At 41.5% G+C, this 27,794-nt stretch overlaps 1 protein-coding gene across 1 annotated transcript; it reads left to right on the top strand.

Moving 5' to 3' along the window:
* The first annotated feature begins 139 nt into the window (after positions 1 to 139).
* Positions 140 to 27,396, top strand: LOC102286920 (betaine--homocysteine S-methyltransferase 1). Its single transcript, XM_005909468.3, has 8 exons — positions 140 to 172; positions 4,643 to 4,775; positions 11,012 to 11,130; positions 12,233 to 12,424; positions 13,067 to 13,214; positions 16,976 to 17,158; positions 18,605 to 18,833; positions 27,210 to 27,396. The coding sequence occupies exons 1-8, from the start codon at positions 140 to 142 to the stop codon at positions 27,394 to 27,396; spliced, it is 1,224 nt and encodes a 407-aa protein (XP_005909530.1).
* The last annotated feature ends 398 nt before the right edge of the window (positions 27,397 to 27,794 follow it).

A 27,794-nucleotide genomic window follows, 5' to 3' on the forward strand; every position in this document is an offset into this window, starting at 1 on the left:
CGCGCAGAGGCTGGGGAAACAAACCCACACCCGGAGCAACGGGTATAAAGAACCCGGCCACGGCTCCAGGCTTCGCAGGGGGAAGCGCTCTCCTCGTCCATCCTCATCCGTGTTAGGTGCAGTCCGGGACACCAGGAAGATGGCACCGGCTGGGGGCAAAAATGTCAAGAAGGTGAGTGTGCGGGGGACCCAAGGGTGCTCTGGGTTTAGATCGGCCAGCCCCGCACCCCAGCCTGGAGAGATCAGAAGGCCCCCAGCCCCACCCCCATCCCCAACCTGGGGAGAGCAGAGGGCCGCCCCCCACCCCGAACTGCTGCTTCGGAACACCAAGCCACCTCTGAACCCCGACCCCTGTCCTCTGACCACAGCGCCCTCTAGAGCTGTGTGACCCCCCCCAATTCCAGGGCACCCCTAAAACTCTGAGTCCCGCACCCCAAGACCAGAGTACTCCCCCAAGATGTGGCTCCTAGACCCAGAGGTGCGACTTCTCTCCCCTCCGGCGGTGGGACTTGGGGTCGCCTGCTGGGCACCCTGGGTTCCTCTGGGTCTGCGCGCACCCCTCGGCGCCCCTAGCAAGAGAAGGCGCGAGCCTAGGCTGCGACCGTTTCGTCTTGGGGACCCCACCCCGCAAGGTTCTCGCCAGTCCTAAGGCTCTGCCATTGGTTGGATGATGGTAAGTTTTCGCAGGCAGTCTGGATTTAGAAATCACAGAACAGTGTACCGTGCAGGCCTCGAAAAGACTGTTTACGAAAAATTAAGCACAATGGCCCTAAGATATTGAGAAAGGACTGCTGAGTTTCTAAAATAAAAATGCAGTAAGATGCCCACCTTTCCCTTGGGACTAGTGTTTCCGTCCAGACTGTGGGCCTTCGGGGAGTGGGGGAGGGAAGGGGTGGGTGAATGGGTGGATGGACTGATAATAAGGTTACAGTTGGAAGCGGGATGAGAAGGACGGAGGGAGGAGGGAGTATCCTTGCCCCTTGGGTGTCAGAGCGCCCGGCCGCATGTCTGGCAGAGGCCGGGGAATGGCAGGGAAGGAGACAGGGCCGGCCAACTATACCCGTGAGGACAAATTCATTGCCAGCCATGCCTCTAGAAATGGGTTGTACCTAGTTTCTAAGGGGATGACCCCGCCTCAAGAACACCTCCACATAAGGAAAAACAAAAATTAATTCAATTAAAAATTTTAAATGCCATGAAGTCAAAGATTTAAGATGTTGAGATGGCAATTGCTTATAGACTGTCACCTGTTCAATTAGGGGGAGAATTTTTGCCAATCCCTACATCTACTAAAATAATGTATGGCTGGAAAGGATGATTCCCATAGAGATTTTTAAAATATTTTTGCTTTGGCCCCATTTGCATTGCCATAAATTCTAATCCACTCCCCAAACTCACAAAATGAAACATTTTGAAGGATTACTTTAGCAAGATGGACATAAAATGAGGAGAAAAAAGTTTCTTTGGTAACCTGGTTTCCATGCCTATGTCACTGTTAAAATATGGATAATACTATGTCTACACTTCTGATTAAAATTAAAATGTTACAAAGCTAACACTTGTTCATTATAAACAACTATGAACAATACTAACAGCAGTGTCTGCTACATTTTGATGTATATTCTGCTAGTTTGTCTAAGCAAATATGTACTTTTTAAACAAAAACAGTCTGATATTAAACACATTGCTTTGCAACACCTTTTCACAAAAAATGTCTTGAGCAATTTCTCATAGCACATTCCATTTTAAAACAAAAAAAGGAACAGAAAAGTCTGAAGTTCAAGTTATTTAAAAACGCAGTAGACAAGTCCATTCTATACATGTGCATCTCCATTTCTGCCCTGCAGATAGGCTCATCAGTACCATTTTTCTAGATTCCATATATATGTATTAATAAATAATGCTTGTTTTTTCTTTCCAACTTACTTCACTCTGTATAACAGGCTCTGGGCTTCACATGTGCTTAGTCAGTCAGTTGACTCTGACCCTTTGTGAACCCCATGGATGTAGCCCTCCAGGCTACTCTGTCCGTGGGATTCTCCAGGCAAGAATACTGGAGTGGGTAGCCATTCCCTTCTCCAGGGGATCTTCCCAACCCAGGGATGGAACATGGGTCTCCTGCATTGCAGGGAGATTCTTTACCATCTGAGCCACCAGGAAAGCCTAACAGCCTCTGGGTTCATCCAAACCCACGCAACACTGTAAATTATCCTCCAATTAAAAATAAATAAAATTTTATAATTAAAATGCAATAGAATCCAAGTGTTTTTCCTGATGAAATTGTTCAATAAATTAATGGACAGCGTGGTAACTGAATCACCACTAGCCACTTTGCCACCAAATATCATATTGTTAGTTATGCTGTACATCAAGATGTTGTGGCACTAAAGTCTGAACACACACACAAGAGTTCAATGAGAGTTTCTAGGTGACTGAAAAAAATATGAATTATTTCACGCAAATTAAAATTAGTAGCCAGTCATATTTCATGTATTTGATTGTTGTTCATATTTTGATACAACTGTACTGATTAACAATATATCCATTTTTCTTATTAATTGGGTCATAATGATCAAAGTTGTAGTTCTAAGATGTGACATTTAGACACATTGTAATCATGACAGGTATTTGGATTTCAAAATTGCATGTGGTGAATTCTATACTTTGTAGTTGTTATCTCACAGACTTCAACACTTGAATTTCTTCTATCTGGAAAAGCTATTCAAGAATAGAAAACACATATATGTGGAATCCAGGAAAATGGTACAGATAAACATATTGGCAAAGCAGAAATAGAGTCACAGATGTAGAGAACAAACTTATGGTTACCAAGGAGGGAAATGTGGGGTGGGATGAACTGGGAGATTGGGGCTGATGTATGTACACTACTGTGTATAAAATAGATAATTAATGAGGACCTCTTGTTTAGCACAGGACACCCTACTCAATGATCTGTGGTGACCTAAATGGGAAAGAAATTTAGAAGAGCAGATATATGTATACATATAACTGATTCACTTTGCTGTGCAGCAGAAACTAACAGAACATTGTGAAGCAATTGTAAAATTACTTCACAATTAAAAAAGAAGAATAGATAGCACAATCCTCCTGTTTTACTGCTTTAAAGTAAAAATGTTTCTTTTCAGATGTTTCTTTTCTCTGAGCACCAGCTGTTGAGTTCACATGGGGAGGGGCAGAAGGCGATAAGGACTCAAGATGCCATTCAAATTCTTATGAATGCCTCTCACAGATTTTGTAACCCTTGTTATATCAGCATTTATTAACCATTAATGGCAATAAATGGAACACAGTAGATATGTACATTCCAGGTTATTACTTTACATGATTTTTTCAGGGCTGTCCCACTCTCCTCTCTCCCATTTAAAATCAAATCTAGATACTATTTGAGGGTAAAAGAATCAGTGAGCCCTCTAGGGGCTGACCTGGGAGACTGTGTAAATTACTCAGAGACTCTGGACTTTGTAAAATCAGAGAGAGGTTTCCCTGGTGGCTCAGTGGTAAAGAATCCGCCTGCAATGCAGGAGTTTCAGAAGACACAGGTTCTATTCCTGGTCAGGAAGATGCCCTGGAGGAGGGCATGGCAACCCACTCCAGTATTCTTGCCTGGAGAATCCCATGGGCAGAAAGGCCTGGCAGGCTACAGTCCACAGGGTCACAAAGAGTCAGACACGACTGAAGCGACTTAGCATACACAAGCACACAAAATCAGAGTAACCTTTTACTTTAAAATTTATGATATTTTGAAATAAAAAAAATGATTCTACAAGAATATTACTAATTCACAAATCGCTTTAAAAATATTAAGTTCAAAGTTGCTGTTCTAACACCAGGGTAATGATTGCATGTACAGTAAATGGAATAGGTATGCAAGTTGGACTAGAAATCAGTTTACAAATATTTTATTTACTGGTCTCTTCCCAGTTCTCTCACTTGCAGAGAGCAGGCCGTGCATACTTACAACTTTCCGGACAGCATAATGCAGCTGCTGTTATGGAAACTGAATTTTAGCACCAAAGACATGGCCAATTGATTTGGCCATCTTTGTGGTGGTATATTCTGCCTTCTGTTCTCACCAAATATATTTTGACTTTTCAGTCTCAAAACGCCTTCGTAGCGTCATATGCCACTTCAGCTTCTTTATAAAATATAATCCTCTCTTTTGTTTATTGATAGAAAAAGGAGAAAGACTTTAACAGTCACCATTTTAAGAATGTGTGCTTAAGTATTCATTTGAGGCTTTACAACAAAACCTTTTCATTTAATCTTTCTGAAGATATTTATTCAAACATAACATCTCCCACAGTATACTTCAAATACTATCTAGTGTGTTCTGAAAAGCCCCCATCCCTGGCACATACACATGGAAACACAAGCTTGCATTATACGAGCATTCTGATGGTTTGCCTTATAGTCACAAATTTCTGAATAAAATATATATGTATTTTCTGAGAATTTTAAAGAAATCATACTTCTCAACAATATTTTCTGAGAATTTAAAAGAAATCATACTTTTAAACAATATGGGAGCAAAAGTTCTGCTGTAGAAATGAGTAGAAAATTGTATTTAACATTCAAATATTTCATTTATCCATTTTCTCCCTCCCCCGCCCCATAACTTTAGGGCATCCTAGAACGGCTAAACTCTGGAGAGGTCATCATCGGAGACGGAGGGTTTGTCTTTGCGCTGGAGAAGAGGGGCTACGTGAAGGCAGGGCCCTGGACCCCAGAAGCTGCTGTGGAACACCCAGAAGCAGGTTGGTGCACAGCTCTATTTTAAGCTCTCATAAAAGACCACTGTGTTGACCCATGCCTAGGAGCATGCCATCAAGCAGATGCCTCCATGCTATGGTTTCCAAGTATTTATTATTGCCTGCTGGGCACTGTGCCAGTGTATAAATATAGATCCACCTGCTGGGTAAATACCAATGGCCCCTCCTTATTTCTGTCACCTGTGTCTACCTCTTGCTCCCTGCTCCCTGCTCTATATGAGTCTAGCACCTGGCTCTCTTCCTTCTCCTCTGCCCCTACCTACCTCCTCCAACACTCTAGATGACTCCAACATCCATACATGTGATTCATCCAGCACTCTTCCTATTAGTACCCTGACTTCCTCTCCAACAAACGTTCTTCCTTCCCCACCTCAGCAACCCACTCCATCAATAGCTGTCCACCTCTGAAATCTCAAGGACAAGTACTGCATTCTCTGACCACGCCTCCTCCTATCTTTTCTGCTCATTCTTTCTAGTACTCCTGTTCTTCAGTCTCATCACATCTGTCCTTCAGTGAGTTTTAGCCATTCTTCCCCATAAGTCCAGCTTCCCTCCTTAACCCACGTTAAGTTCCATGATACAGCATCAGTCACCGTCTTGCAGATAAGCCCTCTTCCATTATATATTTGCCAACTAGTTAAATTCATTGTATACTAGCTCCACCCTATTTAAATTCAACCATCTACCTATGCTGCATCTGTATCCACAAACCTTATTCTCACTTTATCTTCTTGATTACAGATCTTTTTGGCTAGGAAGGGAGGTAGGATGCAGCCTGAAAGGAATAAATGTTGTCTTCAGGGCCTCTGTATCATCCTTAAGCAATAGAGAAGGATTAATCTTTAAAAGGGGAGGAAATGGGCCACTTCTACAGGCCCAGAGAGTTCAGGGGGATGTGGGGCTCTCAAGGTTGATGGGTTAATCCAATTATGTCTTTATTCCAGGTCTCAAGTCCCATTTCTTCCTAATCAGATCTTAACTTTTGGCAATAGAATACTTTTCTGGTTGAGAACTCTCAATGGGTGGGTGTTCTAGCTGGCCAGAAAGAGATCTGACTCCAGAACAATGTTTGAAGAGTAATTTCCTGTGGCTGGTTGTGGCTTCAGCTCTTGCAGGTCAGACCAGTCAGGAAACACATTATGAAGCAGAGATTTGTGCTCAAGAGTTCTACTAGGAAGTATTTTCAAGAAACAGTACCTCTAAGGGAGCAAGGGAAGCAGGATTGAGCAGCAGAAAGAGCTCAACTGTGATGAGTTGCAACAGAGGTCCCAGCCAACCCCTCAGGGGGCTTCAGAGTTGGACAGGCCCCTCAGAGTTGCCCCAGATGGAGGCAAGGGGGCTAGTTTGTGCTCTTCCCCTGTGAATAGACCAAGCCCTACATACAACCTTGATCTCCCCTCCCGCTTTGGGCTAAGGCACTTCCTAAGGAGGGTCAGTTGTAAGTCAACAGCAATCAACACTTGGAAAGAATCTGAATCTTTCAGAGGAAGCCAGAGTTCTTGTGAATATTATATAAGATAATAAACAGTTGTTTTTTTATGGTAAAGGAGAGCATGTTTCCGTGAATTCAGAAATGAAGGATGGAAACTAATGAAGAACATAATCAGAGACAGTACAGCTTTCAGATCCAGTACAGACTCTGCTGCTGCTGCTACTGCTAAGTCACTGCAGTCGTGTCCGACTCTGTGCGACCCCATAGACGGCAGCCCACCAGGCTCCCCCGTCCCTGGGATTCTGCAGGCAAGAACACTGGAGTGGGTTGCCATTTCCTCCTCCAATGCAGGAAAGTGAAAAGTGAAAGTGAAGTCGCTCAGTCGTGTCTGACTCTTAGCGACCCCATGGACTGCAGCCCTCCAGGCTCCTCTGTCCATGGACTTTCCAGGCAAGAGTACTGGAGTGAGGTGCCATTGCCTTCTCCAAAACCAACAGTAGATCTCAAATTTTAGATTCACCAGTGGAGTTTGTTAAAAATTATAAATTCCTAGCCCCCATTTATAGAAATTTCATCAGGTTTTGAAGGGGTCCAGGAGCCTGCATATTTATAATACCTGACCCCAAATAATGGCAAGGTGAACCCCACTTTCAGAAGCACTGCATTAAAGGGATGTAAGAAACATAGTGGAGCAATTAAGACCTCAGACAGAGGATTTCTAATATATCCATGTTTTGTTTCTTAAGGTTTGAGTGTTGGGGTAAACTCAGAATGAAATATTTCTTAGGCCAAACTGACATTAACAATAAACTACCTTTGCCCAAACTCTGCCTTGAAAACAAAATAAGACTCTTGTTTAAACTGCAAGTTTCAATTTTGTGAGTCATATTTTCTTTTTTAAAGTTACACATTAGAGGAGCTCAAGAGAAATTGCTCTGATTTCCTTTGATTTTATTAATGCAGAAACAGCACGTTTGATCTCTTGGCCATTTGTGTCTTGAATATTTTAAGCTTATTTAAATGTATTGAGCATTTGCTCTACTTTTTCTTCTGGGAGCTGCCTGCTTTTTCAAGAATTAATGAAAACTCCATAGTTCTGAGTTATTAGATTTAATCCTTTCTGCTCCAGATTGACATCCCATATATTCAAGTCTGCCAGCACCTAGATCAAACTCTGTCAACCCCAGTGCAACTCCAGGATGCATCAGAAAAGACAAATCTCCTGCTTGTAAATGCATCCTCATAGAAACATTTCATAGGACCTCAGATGTATTTAACCTGTTCAAGGAGGGGAGGGGTGAAAGGTGTTTAAAACCAGGTGGCGCTAGTGGTAAAGAACCCACCTGCCAATGCAGAAGACATAAGAGACATGGGTTTGATCCCTGGGTTGGGAAGATCCCCTGGAGGAGGGCATGGCAACCCACTCCAGTATTCTTGCCTGGAGAAGCCCACAGAGGTGCCTGGAAGGCTACAGTCCACGGGGTTGCAAAGAATCAGACACAATTGAGGCGACTTAGCACGCATGCACACTCATGCTCTAAATGAGAGAATGGTCTGTGTCATGCTGGTTTATGCAAATGAGTTTATTTTCTGCAGGTGCTTTTCTAATTTTGAGTGGGTGATAGCTGGAATTCTTATAGATTCTGATAAGTTTCCCTGCAAACTGAATGACACCCAAAACATTTTTGTAAGATTGGTGCCTGGGCTTGACTTTTGGTGGCTGTAAGCAGTGAGGAAAGGAAAGTTACGCTACAGATCTACCATCTCTTATCCAAGCCCTTGTGGGGCCAAATGCCAGAATTTGAGGGAATTTTAGATAGTTAATATGTTACATATGCTATATATTGTGTAACACTCTCTTTAGGGTCTAAAGTGCTCCCCCAACCCGCATCAAACACATTAATACTCTTTTTGCATCAATATATATGACTGCTGCTGCTGCTGCTGCTGCTAAGACACTTAAGTCATGTCCGACTCTGTGCGACCCCATAGACAGCAGCCCACCAGGCTCTGACGTCCCTGGGATTCTCCAGGCAAGAACACTGGAGTGGGTTGCCATTTCCTCCTCCAATGCAGGAAAGTGAAAAGTGAAAGTGAAGTCGCTCAGTCATGTCTGATTCTTAGTGACCCCATGGATTGCAGCCTACCAGGCTCCTCCATCCATGGGATTTTCCAGGCAAGAGTACTGGAGTAGAGTGCTGTTGCCTTCTCCAAATATATGACTACTCACTCTAAATGGGATACAATTATAAATATCCTCACATTAGTTCAAGTCACTTTGCTCCCAAGTGATTTTGCTACAAATTTATTATCCCAGTGAAGAAATATTGCAAAATTCTTTTGACTTTTTAGAGTTAGCTGTGGAATTCCAAGGAATCACCTTTCTCAAGAAAATTTACTAGGTAAAAGCAATGTTCTATACATATGTACCTGGATCATGTACATATATGATCATATATATATGCATATACATGTATGCTGCTGCTGCTGCTAAGTCGCTTCAGTCGTGTCCGACTCTGTGCGACCCCATAGACGGCAGCCCACCAGGCTCCTCCATCCATGGGATATTCCAGGGAAGAGTGCTGGAGTGGGGTGCCGTTGCCTTCTCTGATATACATGTATACACAAATATATACTTCTATAATATTGTATATTACATTGTATGTCAAGTATAATACATACTTTGTAATATTTAGCTTCTATGATGCTAAAATGAGACTAGTATAATGGAGCGTTTAAAGCTATAAAATGAATATAATTAGTATAGGTTGTATCATTATTGTAGGAACCAGTCACATCCTATATTACTGGTTACAGGATAAAGACTCAAGAGTTTTATCCTGAGAGGATAAAACAGAAACAGAAAATAGAGGAAACAGAAAATAGATATTGAGTGGATATCCAGAAATCACCAGAGTAATTCTCCTACTGAAGTTTATGCCAAAAGTTGTGGTTCTTGCACTCAGTGGAATTAGCATTGTATTTGGAAATGAATTTGGGTCTGGAAGGGTTTGAGGAATCTGAATATTTAATTGTTCCCAGGTGAACCTAGTAAGATCACACTTGGAGAAGCTCTCCATTTTTAAGAAGCATGAAGGAATAATCAAATCAATTAAAAGTGAAAGTTGTCTTCACCTTTCTGAATCACTGCCCTCTGGAAAAATCTGATAAAACTTATAGGCCCTCTGAGAACCATAAAATGTTTGTACATGCAAACAATTTGCACACTACTCCAGGGTTTTTGTTTTGTGTTGTACAGTCTCTGGAAATCTATCAAAGGACCAGCTGGGTGGACTTGTTCTTCATAAGAAATTCTGTCACGGAGAACAGGAGCCAAGTCTGTAGTCCCTTCTCCCCTACTCCAGCCACACCACTGTGTTTTTCTGATTACTCTATGTAAGGGTTTTCAGTTGGTTCTGTTACAAATTAAAACAACTTTGAAACTCCCTAATTTATGAATGTTTTCAAGTTCCCACTGAGAACTAAAGTTCCCACGATTTTAAAAGCAAAGATTTGGCTTCAAACTTAGGAATCCATTTTCTGAAATACACTACAGGTTTTTTTTTTTTTTTGCCTCACCTTTAAGTCCAGTTATAAACAAACACAAACAGAAATGCTTCCTATGTTCTTGGCACTCTACTAGGCATCTAGGCTGCAAAGCCGCCAGACTAATCTCCAGTCTTAGTCCCTGAAGGACTAAGAACACCAGTGTCCTGGTAATTTTTTAGACGCTAATGTGGTTGCTCCCAAACCTGTGCATTTTATAGGCCTCTGAAATTTAGAAATGAATTTTAGTGTCCAAAATACAACTGCTGATTTCTTACTCTGCCCAGTCATTTCTCTTGACAAAAACAAAACACCAAGTCTCACTATTATTTTATAAAAGGAACATTCTTCTGCTGTCTTGGAATGGTGATGCTCAACAAAACTGAAAGTAAGAATCAGTTGGGAAACCTTTCCAAAAAATTGCCTGTGCCCTACCCTGAACCAATTAAATTAGAATATACATGGATTTGACCCTAACATTCATAATTTTTTAAAAGTTTGCAGGGCTATGTAATGGGCAACCAGAGTCTAAGACCACTATTTTAGAGCAAAGGATAATGGATAACTCTTAAAATTGCATACATTTGATTAAATAGAAAACAAAAACATCCCACTATATTTCCTGCAGCCATGAAAGCTTTGCCACATGGTATTCATCTGTGGACCTAGCTTGGTAACCTTGCTCCAACTCTGCTATCAGAATTATTTCTCAAAAACACTGAGCTAATCATATTAATCAATTGCTTTAAAACCGTTGATGTTTCCCCAGTATCTATGGTCTGGAGCCTAGAGTCCCTGGGACGATGTGCAAGGCCATTTGCACTCTGTCTGGCAGCCCACCTCTCCAAGTCTGTCTCCCATCACTTCTCCAGCATATCCTCAGCCCCGGCCATTCAGGCTGCTTGTCATTCCCCGAAAGGCCAAGACTGTTCCTGCCTTCTTGTCTTTGCTTGGGCTGTTCCCTCTCTAGGGAATGCCCTTCCCCATGTTCTTTGCCTAGCACAATCGCTGAGATGATTCCTCCTCTGTGGGACCTCCCTCTTCCCTTCACCCCACACTGCTGGCAGAGATAATCTATTGCTCCTAGCAAGAGAGTCCATATCGACCTCTCATTAGCCCCCAGGATGAGCAAATGCCAGGCAACCAGGAATTTAAGCACATATTTTCATTGTTTATCTAAGAGCCTTCTGAAAGCATCACAGGCTGATAAACTGATAGTAAAGAATGTCTTTCAATCTCCCAGTTCGCCAACTTCATCGAGAGTTCCTCAGAGCTGGCTCGAATGTCATGCAGACCTTCACCTTCTATGCCAGTGAAGACAAGCTGGAGAACAGGGGGAACTATGTTGCAGAGAAAATATCCGTGAGTATCACCATACTGTGTCTCAGGCACGTGCATCATCAACAAAGCTCCCAGAGAAAAAAAATGTTAAGCCTTGTTAGAGTTTCGTTTTGTTTTAAACAAAACAGAAATGATGTATGTGTGAATAATATTCTTAGGTCTTAGCTAGAGTCCCCCAGATTAACAGAAAGGCATTTAATGAAGCAGATCAAAGAACTGTTTAACTATTAATAATTTTCCAAGTCTTTTGACTAAGTTTTTGAGTGAGTATCCTTACAAACTCTTAGATCTTTACAGTTTTTTAATGTGACAGTATAGGAGAAAGGTCATATGTGGCAGGAATCAGTGACTCTAGAATATTCCTAGTTGAGCTACAATTAACTGTGTGATGTTGGGCAAACCATTTACCTATCCCATCATATCAATAACTTCATCTCTAAAATGAAAAAGGAATTCTAAAATCCATGCATCTGTGTGATATTTTGAGGACGAGAGTCAGTTTTTAGGGTCTAAATACTTCATAAAGACCTTACTTGTGATACATTTATCTGTTAATTGAGAAAGTATATAATGACAAAAAGTCATGAATTCTGTAGTTATTTTAATCGAGTTTATTCTTATTAATCAAAAAAGCAAATCATCATCACCACCACTATTTGCTAGGTATTCTTCTAACTGCAGTTTAAGCATTGGAAGATATCAGATCCTTTTATTTATTTACTTATTTTGGTCACACGTTGTGGCATGTGGGATTTTAGTTCTTGATCAGGGATTGAACTCAGGCCTCCTGCAGTGGAAGTGCGGAGTCAACCACGAGGCCACCAGAGAAGTCCCAGAAGATACCAGATCCTTTTACGGAAAGACTTTTACCCTCTCACAGATCTTTGGTATAAATGTAATATTCCCTAAATACCATCGTAAGATTTATTTTTTTATCACTGTTATTGGCAGTGTTGTTACTACAAATTGTTCAACTCTGTAAAGCACTGAACTACTCCATCACTGTCATTTTCTGAAATCAAATCACTGTTGTAACATACAACTGAGATGTAGACATTTGAATAACAATTTTGCTTCAATTTCACATGAAAATGTAATCATACTGTATATTCACCCTTTTTAGGGGCAGAAAGTCAACGAAGCCGCTTGTGACATTGCCCGGCAAGTGGCTGATGAAGGAGATGCTTTGGTAGCAGGGGGTGTGAGCCAGACACCTTCGTACCTTAGCTGCAAGAGCGAAACTGAAGTCAAAAAAGTCTTTCAGCAACAGTTAGAGGTCTTCGTAAAGAAGAACGTGGACTTCTTGATCGCAGAGGTAAATAGATACTATCAAAGATGAGATGAGTACACTTCATACATTTTATCTGCCTTTACTCTCATGAGGACCATTTGGGGTTAGGTACCAGTCATGACTAGTCCAGTAATACTTATTTTCGAAAACTTCTTCCAGTTTAGGGCTTCAACTAAATGTGATTCAGTTGATGTAATATATATAGCATTCTTCAAACCTTTGGACTGCAATTCACAGAAATCACCATTCTATTCTGTTTTTAAAATGCTGCTGCTGCTGCATCGCTTCAGTCGTGTCCGACTCTGTGCGACCCCATAGATGGCAGCCCACCAGGCTTCCCGTCCTGGGGATTCTCCAGACAAGAACACTGGAGTGGGTTGCCATTTCCTTCTCCAATGCATGAAAGTGAAAAGTGAAAGTGAAGTCGCTCAGTCGTGTCCGACTCTTAGCGATCCCATGGACTTCAGCCTACCAGGCTCCTCCGTCCATGGGATTTTCTAGGCAAAAGTACTGGAGTGGGGTGCCATTGCCTTGCTAATGAATCACAACTCAAGAGTTTAAGAAACAGTCATCTGGGGATAATTAGGTTAATATGCAATAGGATAAGTTTTCAAATTATTTGGGGAAAAACAAAATTAAAAGTACTTTGACTTTAACTTATTTCAGTATTTTGAACATGTTGAAGAGGCTGTATGGGCAGTTGAAGCCTTGAAAGCATCAGGGAAACCAGTGGCGGCAACTATGTGCATCGGCCCAGAGGGAGACTTGCACAGCGTGACCCCTGGCGAGTGTGCAGTGCGCCTGGTTAAAGCAGGTGATGATAGATTTTGATTGGTTTGCAACTAGTGTGTCTTTTAAATGACATACAAACACAGGTCCATCTATGAATCACTATATACTATTTTTGTTACAGGAAAATCATTCATTTACTTTAAGAATGCTGATACATTATTGCATCTCAAAGAGAAAAAGTGTAAACAAAACAAAACAAAACGGTACACCCATCAGCCTTTTGAAAGGGGCAACTAGATCTACACTGAAGGTTTAATATCTAGAAGTGAGAAGAATTTTGGTAAATCATAGAGAGTATTAGGACAAATTATGTTTTACTTAAAATTTATCTCAAGTTGAGGCTTTAGATATTAATATCTTTCAAGATGGTTGCCCTCTTTGCCAAAGTTTTTCCATTTTCCATAAATTACTGGTATGCTTAACTTTTTGTAATTGGTATCATAAAATTTAAAATCCTTTGATATGAAATACTGAGTATTCAATTTATCTTTTTATATAATTTCCATTCCTAATATTGGGTTTCATTTCAGTTAGGGAAAATTCACAGACTGTTTTCAAAGCTGCCTCATTTTAAACCTGAGGAATAGCACAGTGTCTATGGAAAAGTCCTACTCACTCGGTGAAGTAGAGATTTTTATTGGCTAGTCTTATCTAGCCAATCAAAATTTAATTTAATTTCTCATCTTTATCCAACTCTTGCTATGTCATGAAAGTTATTTCATATTTGTCACTAATAATTACAATTATTTAGGTTTAGGATGACATTGTAGAATCCGAATTTCTGATTATAAATACAAAAAATGAGGAGAGCGCATCCCTGGTGGTCTGGTGGTTAAGAATCCACCTCGAAATGCAAGGGGCACCAGTTTGATCCCTGTCCTGGGAAGATCCCACATGCGGCAGAGCAGCTAAGCCCATGATCCATAACTACAGAGCCTGCACTGAGCCCATGTGCTGCGACTACTGAAGCCCGTGCACCTGGAGCCTGTGCTTTGCAACAAGCAATGAGAAAGTCTTACTTGCTCAGTCATGTCCAACTCATTGAGACCCCATGGACTGCAGCCCTCCAGGCCCCTCTGTCCGTGAGATTCTCCAGGCAAGAATACTGGAGTGGGTTGCCATTCCGTCTCCAGGGCACCTTTCCAACCCAGGGTTGGAACCTGCATTGTAGGCAGATTCTTTACTGTCTGAGCCACCCCTGAAATGAGAAGCTGGCAACAAAGAGTAGCCCCTCCTTGCCACAACTGGAGAAAGCCAGCATGCAGCAATGAAGACCCAGTACAGCCAAAAATTAAAAAAAATTTTTAATGGGGGGAGAAGCCAAGTTAACATGTTTCAAAAAGATCAGAGGAGGCCCTCATCCTTCCAGTTGTTAGCTGGCAGGGATTCTTGGCCTGTGTCTCATCCTTTCCTCACCTGACTTCAGAGTAAGTGGCCACAGTGCTTGCCGTCACTGTGCCCTGTTTATATTCTTTATAGAACTTACCCGATATCTCATTTGTTTATGTCTTAAACGTCTGGGTCTCTCACTAGACTGTAAAATCCAAGAGGGCAGAGACTATGTCTGCTTGACTCAGCACTGAGTACCCTGTGCCCAGCATACCACCCAAGCACACATAGGCTCCAAGTATCCATCTCACAATTGAGTCCATCTTCCAGTGTCGTTAGTCCAGCCTCGATGTGTCCTTACATAGTCACTCCTACCCCAAGTGATCACTTCCTCCCAGCAGCTTTAACACTTTCTATTTATAAAAAGACATATTCTAACCTGTGAGAGTCTTAATAGGGTTCTGGAGTTACACAGAGGTAGAAAATTCAGTTTTAAACCAAGCGAAGCAGTCTCTTGACTGCAGACCTTCTCAGTCCTTTGACATGTTCATATATATTTGCAGTCTCCATGAAGGGGCTACAGTAAAATATATATATATATATATATATATATAGACTACTCTAATGTAATTGTTCATAGAATCTTATTTTCATTGAGCAAACCTTTGGAAACCCTGTGCTAAATTATAAAATCTTTTGTGTCCTATATTTCTCCATAACCCTTTACAAGGACCTTTGTGCCTAAATGACATCCAACAAATAGCCGACATATGATTAATTCATTAGTGTAATGAAGTCAAGAAAAGAAAGAGAAACTCTGACTACAGAATATTCAAAAAAGAAAGTGGTCAGGATCCAAGTGACCCTGTTCAGTAAGCTGTTGAATATACCAGCCTGGAATCCAATGGAAAGGTCAGGGTTAGAGAGAAAGCAGCTTGGGAGAGTTGTGTATGTAGATGGGATTGAGAGCTTAGGGTAGAAAAGGAAGTGTAGATGCAGAAGAGAAGATAGCCCAATGGAATCCTGTGACAAAGCAGGATTGAAAGGTTCAGCCTTGAGGAGGGGTTAGCACATAGCACTCTAAAAAAAGCAGCCAGGGAGGTAGGATCAATACTCAGAAAACAAGGGAAGTTCTCAGAAGTGAAGAGAAGGGGAGTATTGAGGGAGTTGAAGGGAGAGTGCCACTTGGATAAAAGTGGCTGAGACGTTGAATCAGCTGAGGACAGAGAAGGGACTACTGGATTTGGCAAGATTGAGGTCATTGGTGCCCTTAACAAAAACTGATTCAGAGGAATGATGGGTAATGAGGCCTGACTGGAACAAGAATGAAGAGCAAACTGCAGGCCTAGGCCTGTAAGGACTACTAAGATGCCTGCTACTGAACACTGGAGATATAGCGTGTAGCATCAGCTCTGCTGCTCTGGGAATCTAGATGTTGGCGTCACTCTCATTATAGCCAGAAAGATTCTTTCCTTTCCTTGTTCTTGATAACTCTGTATCCAAGATGCAAAATCCTAGGCTGTGAGTTCATCAAAAAAAAAAAGTCCTTTCTGGATGTGGAAACAAACCAAGTGTCCAACTAATGAATAAACAAAATGCAGTGTGTGTGTGTGTGTGTGTGTGTGTGTGTATACAATGGAATATTACTTAGCCATAAAAATGAATGAAATTCTGACACATGCTTCAACAAGGATGAACCTTGAAAACACTGTATTAAGTGAAATAAGCCTGTTACAAAAGGACACATACTGTATTTCATTTACATGAAAGTTTCAGAAAAACCTTTTCCTAAATTACATTCTGCTGTTATGCCCAAGAAACTCAATAATGCTTTAAATTGGCCTGGTGAAAGGGAACATTGATTTATTCCTCAGATGAGTGGTATGGTCACCACAGGTGCCACTGGGCAGCTGGGAGTAGTGAAAAATTATTGTGCTTTGCAATGTAATGTCAAAGATTGAAAAACATGACTATTAAAATTTGATGGTATGTGGAGGGAGGTGGGAGGGGGGTTCAGGATGGGAAACACATGTACACCCATGGTGGATTCATGTTGATATATGGCAAAACCAATACAATATTGTAAAGTAATTAGCCTCCAATTAAAATAAATTTACATTAGAAAATAAATAAAAAAATAAAAATGGTTAACATAAAAAAAAAATGTAAAAAAAGAAAAAGGAAAAAAACCTCTAATAATGTTTGTTTCTTTTCCAAAAAAGATGGACCGCCAAGTGTTCATAAATGACACTTCAATTGTATCAGACTCTTCAGAGCACTTTTCAGAGAAAGCACTTGCTGCCTGTTAGTCATTCTTGCCCAAGGGTAAGATAAGTTTGCAGGGGCCAAATGCTATCCTTCTAATTCACCATTCCAAATTAAAGCTCCCCGACTCAGAGTTGACCTCCTGGTATCTGGTGAATCTCTAAAGCTAAACTGTTCTTCCCCTTGCAGGAGCTTCCATCGTGGGGGTAAACTGCCATTTTGACCCCACAATTAGCTTACAGACAGTGAAGCTCATGAAAGAAGGCTTGGAGGCTGCCGGACTGAAAGCCCACCTCATGAGCCAGCCCTTGGCCTACCACACTCCCGACTGCGGCAAGCAGGGGTTTATTGACCTGCCAGAATTCCCCTTTGGTAAGAAAGCCATTTTATAAATCATCTCAGGGTCTTCATGTTAGACAAATTCCAAATAAACCTCTGGCCATAGAGCGTTATCATGGTAAAATGATGGCAGCATATCTCCTCATCTCTTGGCCCTACTTCTTTCCCTGCAGCCCCAAAACTTTTAAATTAGACATTAGGAAACACAGGACCAGTAAGCAAAAAGACCTCTGATTTAAAGGTAAAATCAAAGGTGAGTCAACACCTGGGTAGACAACCAATTCATCACACGTGGAGTTTGGTAAGAAGAATGCCCTCCTGAGCGGGATCAGTGAAGACTCTGCTTCTGGTTCTAGCTCTGTTGCTTAGTGGCAGAACCTTAGCAAAGGTCCTTAGTTCACCCAGATCTGGATTTTCTCATCAGATAAATAAGGTTAGGCCAAGTTATCACCAGTATGCTTTTCTCTTATTTTGAATGCTGCTTGAATACTCTAGCTATATCTGAGTTGGGGGCGAGGGCAGAGGGAAGGTGCCATCACTGGGTTACTGTGTAACAGATTTGAATGAACAGACCAAAGCAGATGATGTGGGGTGAACCCTTGCAGTCTGAGAAGAGGGATAAAGCTTGTGTGGGAAGTGGGCTTGACTCTACCTGGAGAATCAAGCCAGAGGTGAGCCTGGCCTGGCCAGCCTACTATTTCATTCTAGGGTCCTTATCTCATATTCTAGAGGGACTCTAAAATCATCAGTCTAGAAGAACCACAGAAGAAGAATGGCGAGGCATTTGTGGTTTTATTGGTGTAGAAGAGATTATTGCAAAATTTAGTGGCTTTAAACAGCAAATATTTTTTATATCCCATAGTAGCTGAGGGTCATGAATTTGGGAGAGCTTAACTCGGAGTCTCTTAATAGGCTGCACTCCAGACTCTTGCAAGGGTTATAGTCACCTGAAGGCCTGATGGGAGCTCTTTCAAGCTCTCTTAGTTAGCTGTTGGGAGTCAGGGTCAGTTTTTTGCTATCTGTTGCCTGGAGCCCTCAGTTTCTTGGCTCATGGGCTTTTCCACTGTGATACTTGAGCATCTCACAGTGTGGCCGCTGGCTTCCCCTGGGATGAGTGATCCAGGAGAGAACAAGGCAGAAACCCTAATGTCTCTAATGATCTAGCCTCAGAAGTCACAAGCCATCCCTTCCACCATACTTTATTGGTCTCACAGACCAACCTGATGTAATGCAGGAAGGGTCACCAAGGGTGAGACCATCAGAGGGCAGAGATCATTGGGAACCATCATGAAGTCCCGCTGTCACAGCTGTTTAAACTGGGCATGTCAATGCAAGGTAGCTAATAATTTTTAAAAGTTAGGAACTGAATATTTCTTTTCAGAAATATAAGATCTTATCTAATTCATTTACTGAAAATAACATTTATTATAGCTATTTATTTTGAATATTTTTACTGAAAGAGAGCATCATTTATTACAGGACTGGAACCCAGAGTTGCAACCAGATGGGATATTCAAAAGTATGCCAGAGAGGCCTACAACCTGGGGGTCAGGTACATAGGTGGGTGCTGTGGATTTGAACCCTACCACATCAGGGCAATTGCAGAGGAGCTGGCTCCGGAGAGGGGATTTTTGCCACTGGCTTCAGAAAAACATGGCAGCTGGGGAAGTGGTTTGGATATGCACACCAAACCCTGGATTAGAGCCAGGTAAGAACCTTAAACTGTATTTGCCAAACCAAACTCACACAAATTATGAATACATCCAAGTGAGGTCATTACAAAAAGTACTGCCAATTTGCAGTGTAATGACAAAGAATCATTTAGCCTCTTCGAATTCTGTCACAGAAATATTTATAACTTTAGCTTTATGGAGTGATTTCTGGAGAAAGCTTTAAGAATATAGAATATAAATAATGTAAGTTGCAACAAAATGTGATATCACACTCTTGGAAAGCACCATCTATGTGGTGGACACTAACAGTGAATCTGTTGTTAGGATTCAAGTACAAATATTAATTGCTTATTCTGTGCCAAGCACAATCCTTGGAGCTGGGAAGACAGTGGTGAATGAGATTAAAAAGGTCTTTGCTCTCAGAGCTTACATTCCATGGGGGATGAGGAACAATAAACAAATAGATTTTCACATCAGGCAATGTGCAGGGTACTAGGAATATAGAAATGAAAGGCTGTAATCCCTGGCTTAGAGCCTCTCACAGTCTACTGGGGGGAAATGGAGAAGAAAGCTGATGTATTATGCTGTAGTTATCTACTTAAGTAGAGGCATGGATGAAGAAGGCATTGGCACCCTACTCCAGTACTCTTGCCTGGAAAATCCAATGGACCAAGGAGCCTGGTAGGCTGCAGTCCATGGGGTCGCTAAGAGTCAGACATGACTGAGCAACTTCACTCTCATTTTTCACTTTCATGCATTGGAGAAGGAAATGGCAACCCACTCCAGTGTTCTTGCCTGGAGAATCCCAGGGACGGGGGAGCCTGGTGGGCTGCCATCTGTGGGGTCGCACAGAGTCGACACGACTGAAGCGACTTAGCAGCAGCAGCAGCAGAGGCATGAATAAAAAAGTAACAATGAAGAGAAGAGAATAACTGTCTCTACCTAATAGATGATGTAGCAGAAGGGACTTTGGGGCTAGATTTTAAAGAGCTAGGTAGATTTCCACAGAAGAAGGAAGTGGGTAGAAACTGCCCCCCAAGCAGAGGCAGCAGTTTCACTCTATTTGTTTTTTTTTTTTTAATTAAAAAAAAAATTATACATGTGTTCCCCATCCTGAACCCTCCTCCCTCCTCCCTCCCCATACCATCCCTCTGGGACGTCCCAGTGCACCAGCCCCAAGCATCCAGCATCGTGCATTGAACCTGGACTGGCATCTCGTTTCATACATGACATTTCACATGTTTAAATGCCATTCTCCCAAATCTTCCCACCCTCTCCCTCTCCCACAGAGTCCATAAGCCTGTTCTATACATCAGTGTCTCTTTTGCTGTCTCGTATACAGGGTTATCGTTACCATCTTTCTAAATTCCATATATATGCGTTAGTATACTGTATTGGTGTTTGTCCTTCTGGCTTACTTCACTCTGTATAATAGGCTCCAGTTTCATCCACCTCATTAGAACTGATTCAAATGTATTCTTTTTAATGGCTGAGTAATACTCCATTGTGTATATGTACCATAGCTTTCTTATCCATTCATCTGCTGATGGACATCTAGGTTGTTTCCATGTCCTGGCTATTATAAACAGTGCTGCGATGAACATTGGGGTACACGTGTCTCTTTCCCTTCTGGTTTTCCTCAGTGTGTATGCCCAGCAGTGGGATTGCTGGATCATAAGGCAGTTCTATTTCCAGTTTTTTAAGGAATCTCCACACTGTTCTCCATAGTGGTTGTACTAGTTTGCATTCCCACCAACAGTGTAAGAGGGTTCCCTTTCTCCACACCCTCTCCAGCATTTATTATTTGTAGACTTTTTGGATCGCAGCCATTCTGACTGGTGTGAAATGGTATCTCATAGTGGTTTTGATTTGCATTTCTCTGATAATGAGTGATGTTGAGCATCTTTTCATGTGTTTGTTAGCCATCTGTATGTCTTCTTTGGAGAAATGTCTATTTAGATCTTTGGCCCATTTTTTGATTGGGTCATTTATTTTTCTAGAGTTGAGCTGTAGGAGTTGCTTGTATATTTTTGAGATTAGTTGTTTGTCGGTTGCTTCATTTGCTATTATTTTCTCCTATTCTGAAGGCTGTCTTTTCACCTTGCTAATAGTTTCCTTTGATGTGCAGAAGCTTTTAAGTTTAATTAGGTCCCATCTGTTTATTTTTGCTTTTATTTCCAATATTCTTGGAGGTGGGTCATAGAGGATCCTGCTGTGATGTATGTCAGAGAGTGTTTTGCCTATGTTCTCCTCTAGGAGTTTTATAGTTTCTGGTCTTACGTTGAGATCTTTAATCCATTTTGAGTTTATTTTTGTATATGGTGTTAGAAAGTGTTCTAGTTTCATTCTTTTACAAGTGGTTGACCAGATTTCCCAGCACCACTTGTTAAAGAGATTATCTTTAATCCATTGTATATTCTTGCCTCCTTTGTCAAAGATAAGGTGTCCATATGTGCGTGGATTTATCTCTGGGTTTTCTATTTTGTTCCATTGATCTATATTTCTGTCTTTGTGCCAGTACCATACTGTCTTGATCACTGTGGCTTTGTAGTAGAGCCTGAAGTCAGGTAGGTTGATTCCTCCAGTTCCATTCTTCTTTCTCAAGATTGCTTTGGCTATTCGAGGTTTTTTGTATTTCCATACAAATTGTGAAATTATTTGTTCTAGCTCTGTGAAGAATACTGTTGGTAGCTTGATAGGGATTGCATTGAATCTATAAATTGCTTTGGGTAGTATACTCATTTTCACTATATTGATTCTTCCAATCCATGAACATGGTATATTTCTCCATCTATTAGTGTCCTCTTTGATTTCTTTCACCAGTGTATATATAGGTCTTTAGTTTCTTTAGGTAGATATATTCCTAAGTATTTTATTCTTTTCGTTGCAATGGTGAATGGAATTGTTTCCTTAATTTCTCTTTCTGTTTTCTCATTATTAGTGTATAGGAATGCAAGGGATTTCTGTGTGTTGATTTTATATCCTGCAACTTTACTATAATCATTGATTAGTTCTAGTAATTTTCTGGTGGAGTCTTTAGGGTTTTCTATGTAGAGGATCATGTCATCTGCAAATAGTGAGAGTTTTACTTCTTCTTTTCCAATTTGGATTCCTTTTATTTCTTTTTCTGCTCTGATTGCTGTGGCCAAAACTTCCAAAACTATGTTGAATAGTAATGGTGAAAGTGGGCACCCTTGTCTTGTTCCTGACTTTAGAGGAAATGCTTTCAATTTTTCACCATTGAGGATAATGTTTGCTGTGGGTTTGTCATAGATAGCTTTTATTATGTTGAGGTATGTTCCTTCTATTCCTGCTTTCTGGAGAGTTTTTATCATAAATGGGTGTTGAATTTTGTCAAAGGCTTTCTCTGCATCTATTGAGATAATCATATGGTTTTTGTTTTTCAATTTGTTAATGTGGTGTATTACATTGATAGATTTGCAGATATTGAAGAATCCTTGCATCCCTGGGATAAAGCCCACTTGGTCATGGTGTATGATCTTTTAATATGTTGTTGGATTCTGATTGCTAGAATTTTGTTTAGGATTTTTGCACCTATGTTCATCAGTGATATTGGCCTGTAGTTTTCTTTTTTTGTGGGATCTTTGTCAGGTTTTGGTATTAGGGTGATGGTGGCCTCATAGAATGAGTTTGGAAGTTTACCTTCCTCTGCAATTTTCTGGAAGAGTTTGAGCACGATAGGTGTTAGCTCTTCTCTAAATTTTTGGTAGAATTCAGCTGTGAAGCCGTCTGGACCTGGGCTTTTGTTTGCTGGAAGATTTTTGATTACAGTTTCAATTTCCGTACTTGTGATGGGTCTGTTCAGGTTTTCTATTTCTTCCTGGTCGAGTTTTGGAAAGTTGTACTTTTCTAAGAATTTGTCCATTTCTTCCTCGTTGTCCATTTTATTGGCATGTAATTGTTGATAATAGTCTCTTATGATCCTTTGTATTTCTGTGTTGTCTGTTGTGATCTCTCCATTTTCGTTTCTAATTTTATTGATTTGATTTTTCTCCCTTTGTTTCTTGATGAGTCTGGCTAATGGTTTATCAATTTTATTTATCCTTTCAAAGAACCAGCTTTTGGCTTTGTTGATTTTTGCTATGGTCTCTTTTGTTTCTTTTGCATTTATTTCTGCTCTAATTTTTAAGATTTCTTTCCTTCTACTAACCCTGGGGTTCTTCATTTCTTCCTTTTCTAGTTGCTTTAGGTGTAGAGTTAGGTTATTTATTTGACTTTTTTCTTGTTTCTTGAGGTGTGCCTGTATTGCTATGAACTTTCCCCTTAGGACTGCTTTTACTGTGTCCCACAGGTTTTGGGTTGTTGTGTTTTCATTTTCATTCATTTCTATGCAAATTTTGATTTCTTTTTTGATTTCTTCTGTGATTTGTTGGTTATTCAGCAGGGTGTTGTTCATCCTCCATATGCTGGAATTTTTAATAGTTTTTCTCCTGTAATCGAGATCTAATCTTACTGCATTGTGGTCAGAAAAGATGCTTGGAATGATTTCTATTTTTTTGAATTTACCAAGGCTAGCATTATGGCCCAGGATGTGATCTATCCTGGAGAAGGTTCCATGTGTGCTTGAGAAAAAGGTGAAGTTCATTGTTTTGGGATGAAATGTCCTATAGATATCAATTAGGTCTAACTGGTCTATTGTATCGTTTAAAGTTTGTGTTTCCTTGTTAATTTTCTGTTTAGTTGATCTATCCATAGGTGTGAGTGGGGTATTAAAGTCTCCCACTATTATTGTGTTATTGTTAATTTCTCCTTTCATACTTGTTAGCATTTGTCTTACATACTGCGGTGCTCCCGTGTTGGGTGCATATATATTTATAATTGTTATATCTTCTTCTTGGATTGATCCTTTGATCATTATGTAGTGACCTTCTTTGTCTCTTTTCACAGCCTTTGTTTTAAAGTCTATTTTATCTGATATGAGTATTGCTACTCCTGCTTTCTTTTGGTCCCTATTTGCATGGAAAATCTTTTTCCAGCCCTTCACTTTCAGTCTGTCTGTGTCCCCTGTTTTGAGGTGGGTCTCCTGTAGACAACATATGTAGGGTCTTGTTTTTGTATCCATTCAGCCAGTCTTTGTCTTTTGGTTGGGGCATTCAACCCATTTACGTTTAAGGTAATTATTGATAAGTATGATCCCGTTGCCATTTACTTTATTGTTTGGGGTTCGAATTTATACACCATTTTTGTGTTTCCTGTCTAGAGAATATCCTTTAGTATTTGTTGGAGAGCTGGTTTGGTGGTGCAGAATTCTCTCAGCTTTTGCTTGTCTGAGAAGCTTTTTGATTTCTCCTTCATACTTGAATGAAATCCTTGCTGGGTACAATAATCTGGGCTGTAGGTTATTTTCTTTCATCATTTTAAGTATGTCTTGCCATTCCCTCCTGGCTTGAAGAGTTTCTATTGAAAGATCAGCTGTTATCCTTATGGGAATTCCCTTGTGTGTTATTTGTTGTTTTTCCCTTGCTGCTTTTAATATTTGTTCTTTGTGTTTGATCTTTGTTAATTTGATTAATATGTGTCTTGGGGTGTTTCGCCTTGGGTTTATCCTGTTTGGGATTCTCTGGGTTTCTTGGACTTGGGTGATTATTTCCTTCCCAGTTTAGGAAGTTTTCAACTATTATCTCCTCAAGTATTTTCTCATGGTCTTTCTTTTTGTCTTCTTCTTCTGGAACCCCTATGATTGAATGTTGTAGCGTTTAATATTGTCCTGGAGGTCTCTGAGATTGTCCTCATTTCTTTTAATTCGTTTTTCTTTTATTCTCTCTGATTCATTTATTTCTACCATTCTATCTTCTAATTCACTAATCCTATCTTCTGCCTCTGTTATTCTACTATTTGTTGCCTCCAGAGTGTTTTTAATTTCATTTATTGCATTATTCATTATATATTGACTCTTTTTATTTCTTCTAGGTCCTTGTTAAACCTTTCTTGCATCTTCTCAATCCTTGTCTCCAAGCTATTTATCTGTGATTCCATTTTAATTTCAAGATTTTGGATCAATTTCACTATCATTATTCGGAATTCTTTATCAGGTAGATTCCCTATCTCTTCCTCTTTTGTTTGGTTTGGTGGGCATTTATCCTGTTCCTTTATCTGCTGGCTATTCCTCTGTCTCTTCATCTTGTTTAAATTGCTGAGTTTGGGGTGTCCTTTCTGTATTCTGGCAGTTTGTGGAGTTCCCTTTATTGTGGCTTTTCCTCGCTGTGTGTGGGTTTGTACAGGTGGCTTGTCAAGGTTTCCTGGTTAGGGAAGCTTGTGTCGGTGTTCCGATGGGTGGAGCTGTATTTCTTCTCTTTGTTCAGTCGCGCTGTGGGGAGGGAGGGAGGGATGCTGCAAACAAATAACACTGGCATGCGCTCGCAGTGCCTCAGCCACACTGGGTCTGCCCCCGCTCACAGCGCGTGTAGCCTCCCTGCCCACACTGCTCGGGCTCTAGGTTGTTCCGCCGGGAACAATCCGAGGCTGGCCCTGGGTTGCATGTACCTCCCAGGTCCAAGCCGCTCAGGTTCAGGCACTCGGGTAGTCCTCAGAGGCGCAGACTCAGTTAGGCCTGAGTTTTGTGCTCTTCCCAGGTCCGAGCAGCTCAAGTGATGAGGTGTTTGGCCAGCGCCAATGCTGCGACTTATTGCCTCCCCGCGACTCGGTTATCTGGGTGTAAAACCGGCGCACCTTCTCAGGCAGATGTTAACCGTCCAGACCCCCAAAAAGTTTTAGTTAGCAAAAAAGCCTGCTTACAGTTTTATAGATAATGTCTCTCTGGGGCTGCGATTGCCCCCTTCCGGCTCTGGCTGCCTGTCACCGGAGGGGGAAGGTCTGCAGCCGGCTAGCTATGTTCGATTCTTTGTTCCGTGCGTGGGCCTGGCGGTGTCTTAGGTTGGGGCTGGCTTTTCACGTGGTAGATATCCCACAGTCTGGTTTGCTAGCCCAAATTATTTCGCTCAGATAGTGCTCAGGGTATTCAGGCCAGATTCTTTCTCTAAGCGATGCAGTCCGCGCTGCGCCTCCCTGCCCAGCCCCCGCTTGCTAATGGCGCATGCAGGCGTCTGCGCTGCTTCTCCGCTGGGGGAGTTACCATAGGACTCGCAATCTTCGAGTTTTAATTGTTTATTTATTTTTCTTCCTGTTATGTTGCCCTCTGTGCTTCCAAAGCTCGGCACAGATTTGGCAGTGAGAAGGTTTCCTGGTGTTTGGAAACTTCTCTCTTTTTAAGACTCCCTTCCCGGGACGGAACTCCGTCCCTCCCTCTTTTGTCTCTTTTTTTGTCTTTTATATTTTTTCCTACCTCCTTTCGAAGAGTTCGATTGCTTTTCTGGGTGCCTGATGTCCTCTGCCGGCATTCAGAAGTTGTTTTGTGGAATTTACTCGACGTTTAAATGCTCTTTTGATGAATTTGTGGGGGAGAAAGTGTTCTCCCCGTCCTACTCCTCCGCCATCTTGGCTCTGGCATCCAGTTTCACTCTATTTGACCAATGTTAGTTCAACAAAACTATGTCGGACAATGCCACCAAAGGAGCAAGCTGGACAAGGCACAGGCCTGTCTCCAAGGAGGGTAATAGTCTAGCAGGCAGAGAGATAAAGAGCTAAGTTCAGCTGACATAGTAAGTTAAGGATGAAGATGTACACAGGTGCTGGGGGTCCACACTAACGGCCACCAGCGGAAAAAGTGGGAGGGCTGGTGAAGAATTTCCCACGGAACTAGTGTCTGAGCTGAGTTCTGAAGGACGAGTTATTTTGCCAGGTAGGAGAATGGCCTAGAGTGAAGCACTGGGTGGGGGTGCCGAGAGAACGGTATGCTGAGACATTAGCAGTTTGAGAACCTCAGATTCAGAATTTGGTAGGAGACACACATCCGGACGGGAGGTGGCCTCTGCTCCCACTCATGAGGTCTGGATGACCTTATCCCAAGACAGTGAGGAGTCTGAAGGGTCTGAGACCAAGTTCCATTCCCAAGTTTCAGTAGCCTGGAGACAGGGAAACCTATGAGGAAGTCTTTTCTGCAAGAGACCAGACCTGGCAAGGCCTGGAACTAGGAGCTGATGGAAATAGAAAGGAGGCAGAGGCAGGATCTCCGGGTTGAGGGATGCAGAAGCAGCACTGGCTTTGGGAAGAGCAGTGAATGTGGGCCTAGGTGGCTCAGGAGGTAGAGCCAGAAAGTGAGGATGGGGAGGTGAGGTAACTTAGCAAGTGTCCTTGTTCTAAATCCTTAGCTTTTGAACCTACCTGTATATGAAAAGAAGGAATTCAAAGTAATTTTAGACCTACAGATTCTGGGGAAAAAGAAAAGATAAATGTGTTTCAGAGGACACACTCTCGAGAGTCCAAAGATGCAGGGTTCTAGCTCACAGCCTGGAGACCGACCCTCACGGTTTCTGTGTGTTTTGTTCACCCAGGGCCAGGAAGGAATACTGGGAGAATCTTCAGATAGCCTCGGGTAGGCCGTACAACCCTTCCCTGTCAAAGCCGGACGCCTGGGGAGTGACCAAAGGAACAGCCGAGCTTATGCAGCAGAAGGAAGCCACAACGGAGCAGCAGCTGAGAGAGCTCTTCGAAAAACAGAAGTTCAAGTCTGCACAGTAGCCTCGATGGAAACCATTTTTAGTGACTTCCTCCAGGCTTGGGCTACAGTTCCAAAACTAAGGAAAAGATAGTTAAAAGGCAGTGCTTATACAAATGCCAGCTTATGCGTCAAGATTGACAGGAACTGAACAAAACAATTATAAATAACACTTGACCAGTTTTTAAAAGTATGTATTTAGAACTTGGAAGCAAAATGAATAACAAGTAAATCTTAAACTGGGTTACTAAGTAAACCAGGTACACGGTATTAAGGAAATCACTGTGGCCAAGAAAAAATAATTTGGACAATAGTCCTACTTTAAAAATTTCACAGGCTGGTAAGGAGGATGAGATGTGAGCTGTCATAAATGGTGTAGCAACCAGACAAGTGCAAAGTGCTATAGGAAAGTGACTTTCAA

Source organism: Bos mutus, chromosome 10 (assembly GCF_027580195.1).
Source record: "Bos mutus isolate GX-2022 chromosome 10, NWIPB_WYAK_1.1, whole genome shotgun sequence".
Lineage (NCBI taxonomy): Eukaryota > Metazoa > Chordata > Mammalia > Artiodactyla > Bovidae > Bos > Bos mutus.

What these genes read in the sequence shown, in the direction of transcription:
- LOC102286920 (XM_005909468.3), top strand. Translation starts at nt 140, where the DNA reads ATGGCACCGGCTGGGGGCAAAAATGTCAAGAAG. An exon ending in TGTGGAACACCCAGAAGCAG is followed by an intron (nt 4,776 to 11,011) that starts GTTGGTGCACAG and finishes TCAATCTCCCAG; the next exon opens with TTCGCCAACTTCATCGAGAG. An exon ending in AAACCCTGGATTAGAGCCAG is followed by an intron (nt 18,834 to 27,209) that starts GTAAGAACCTTA and finishes TTGTTCACCCAG; the next exon opens with GGCCAGGAAGGAATACTGGG.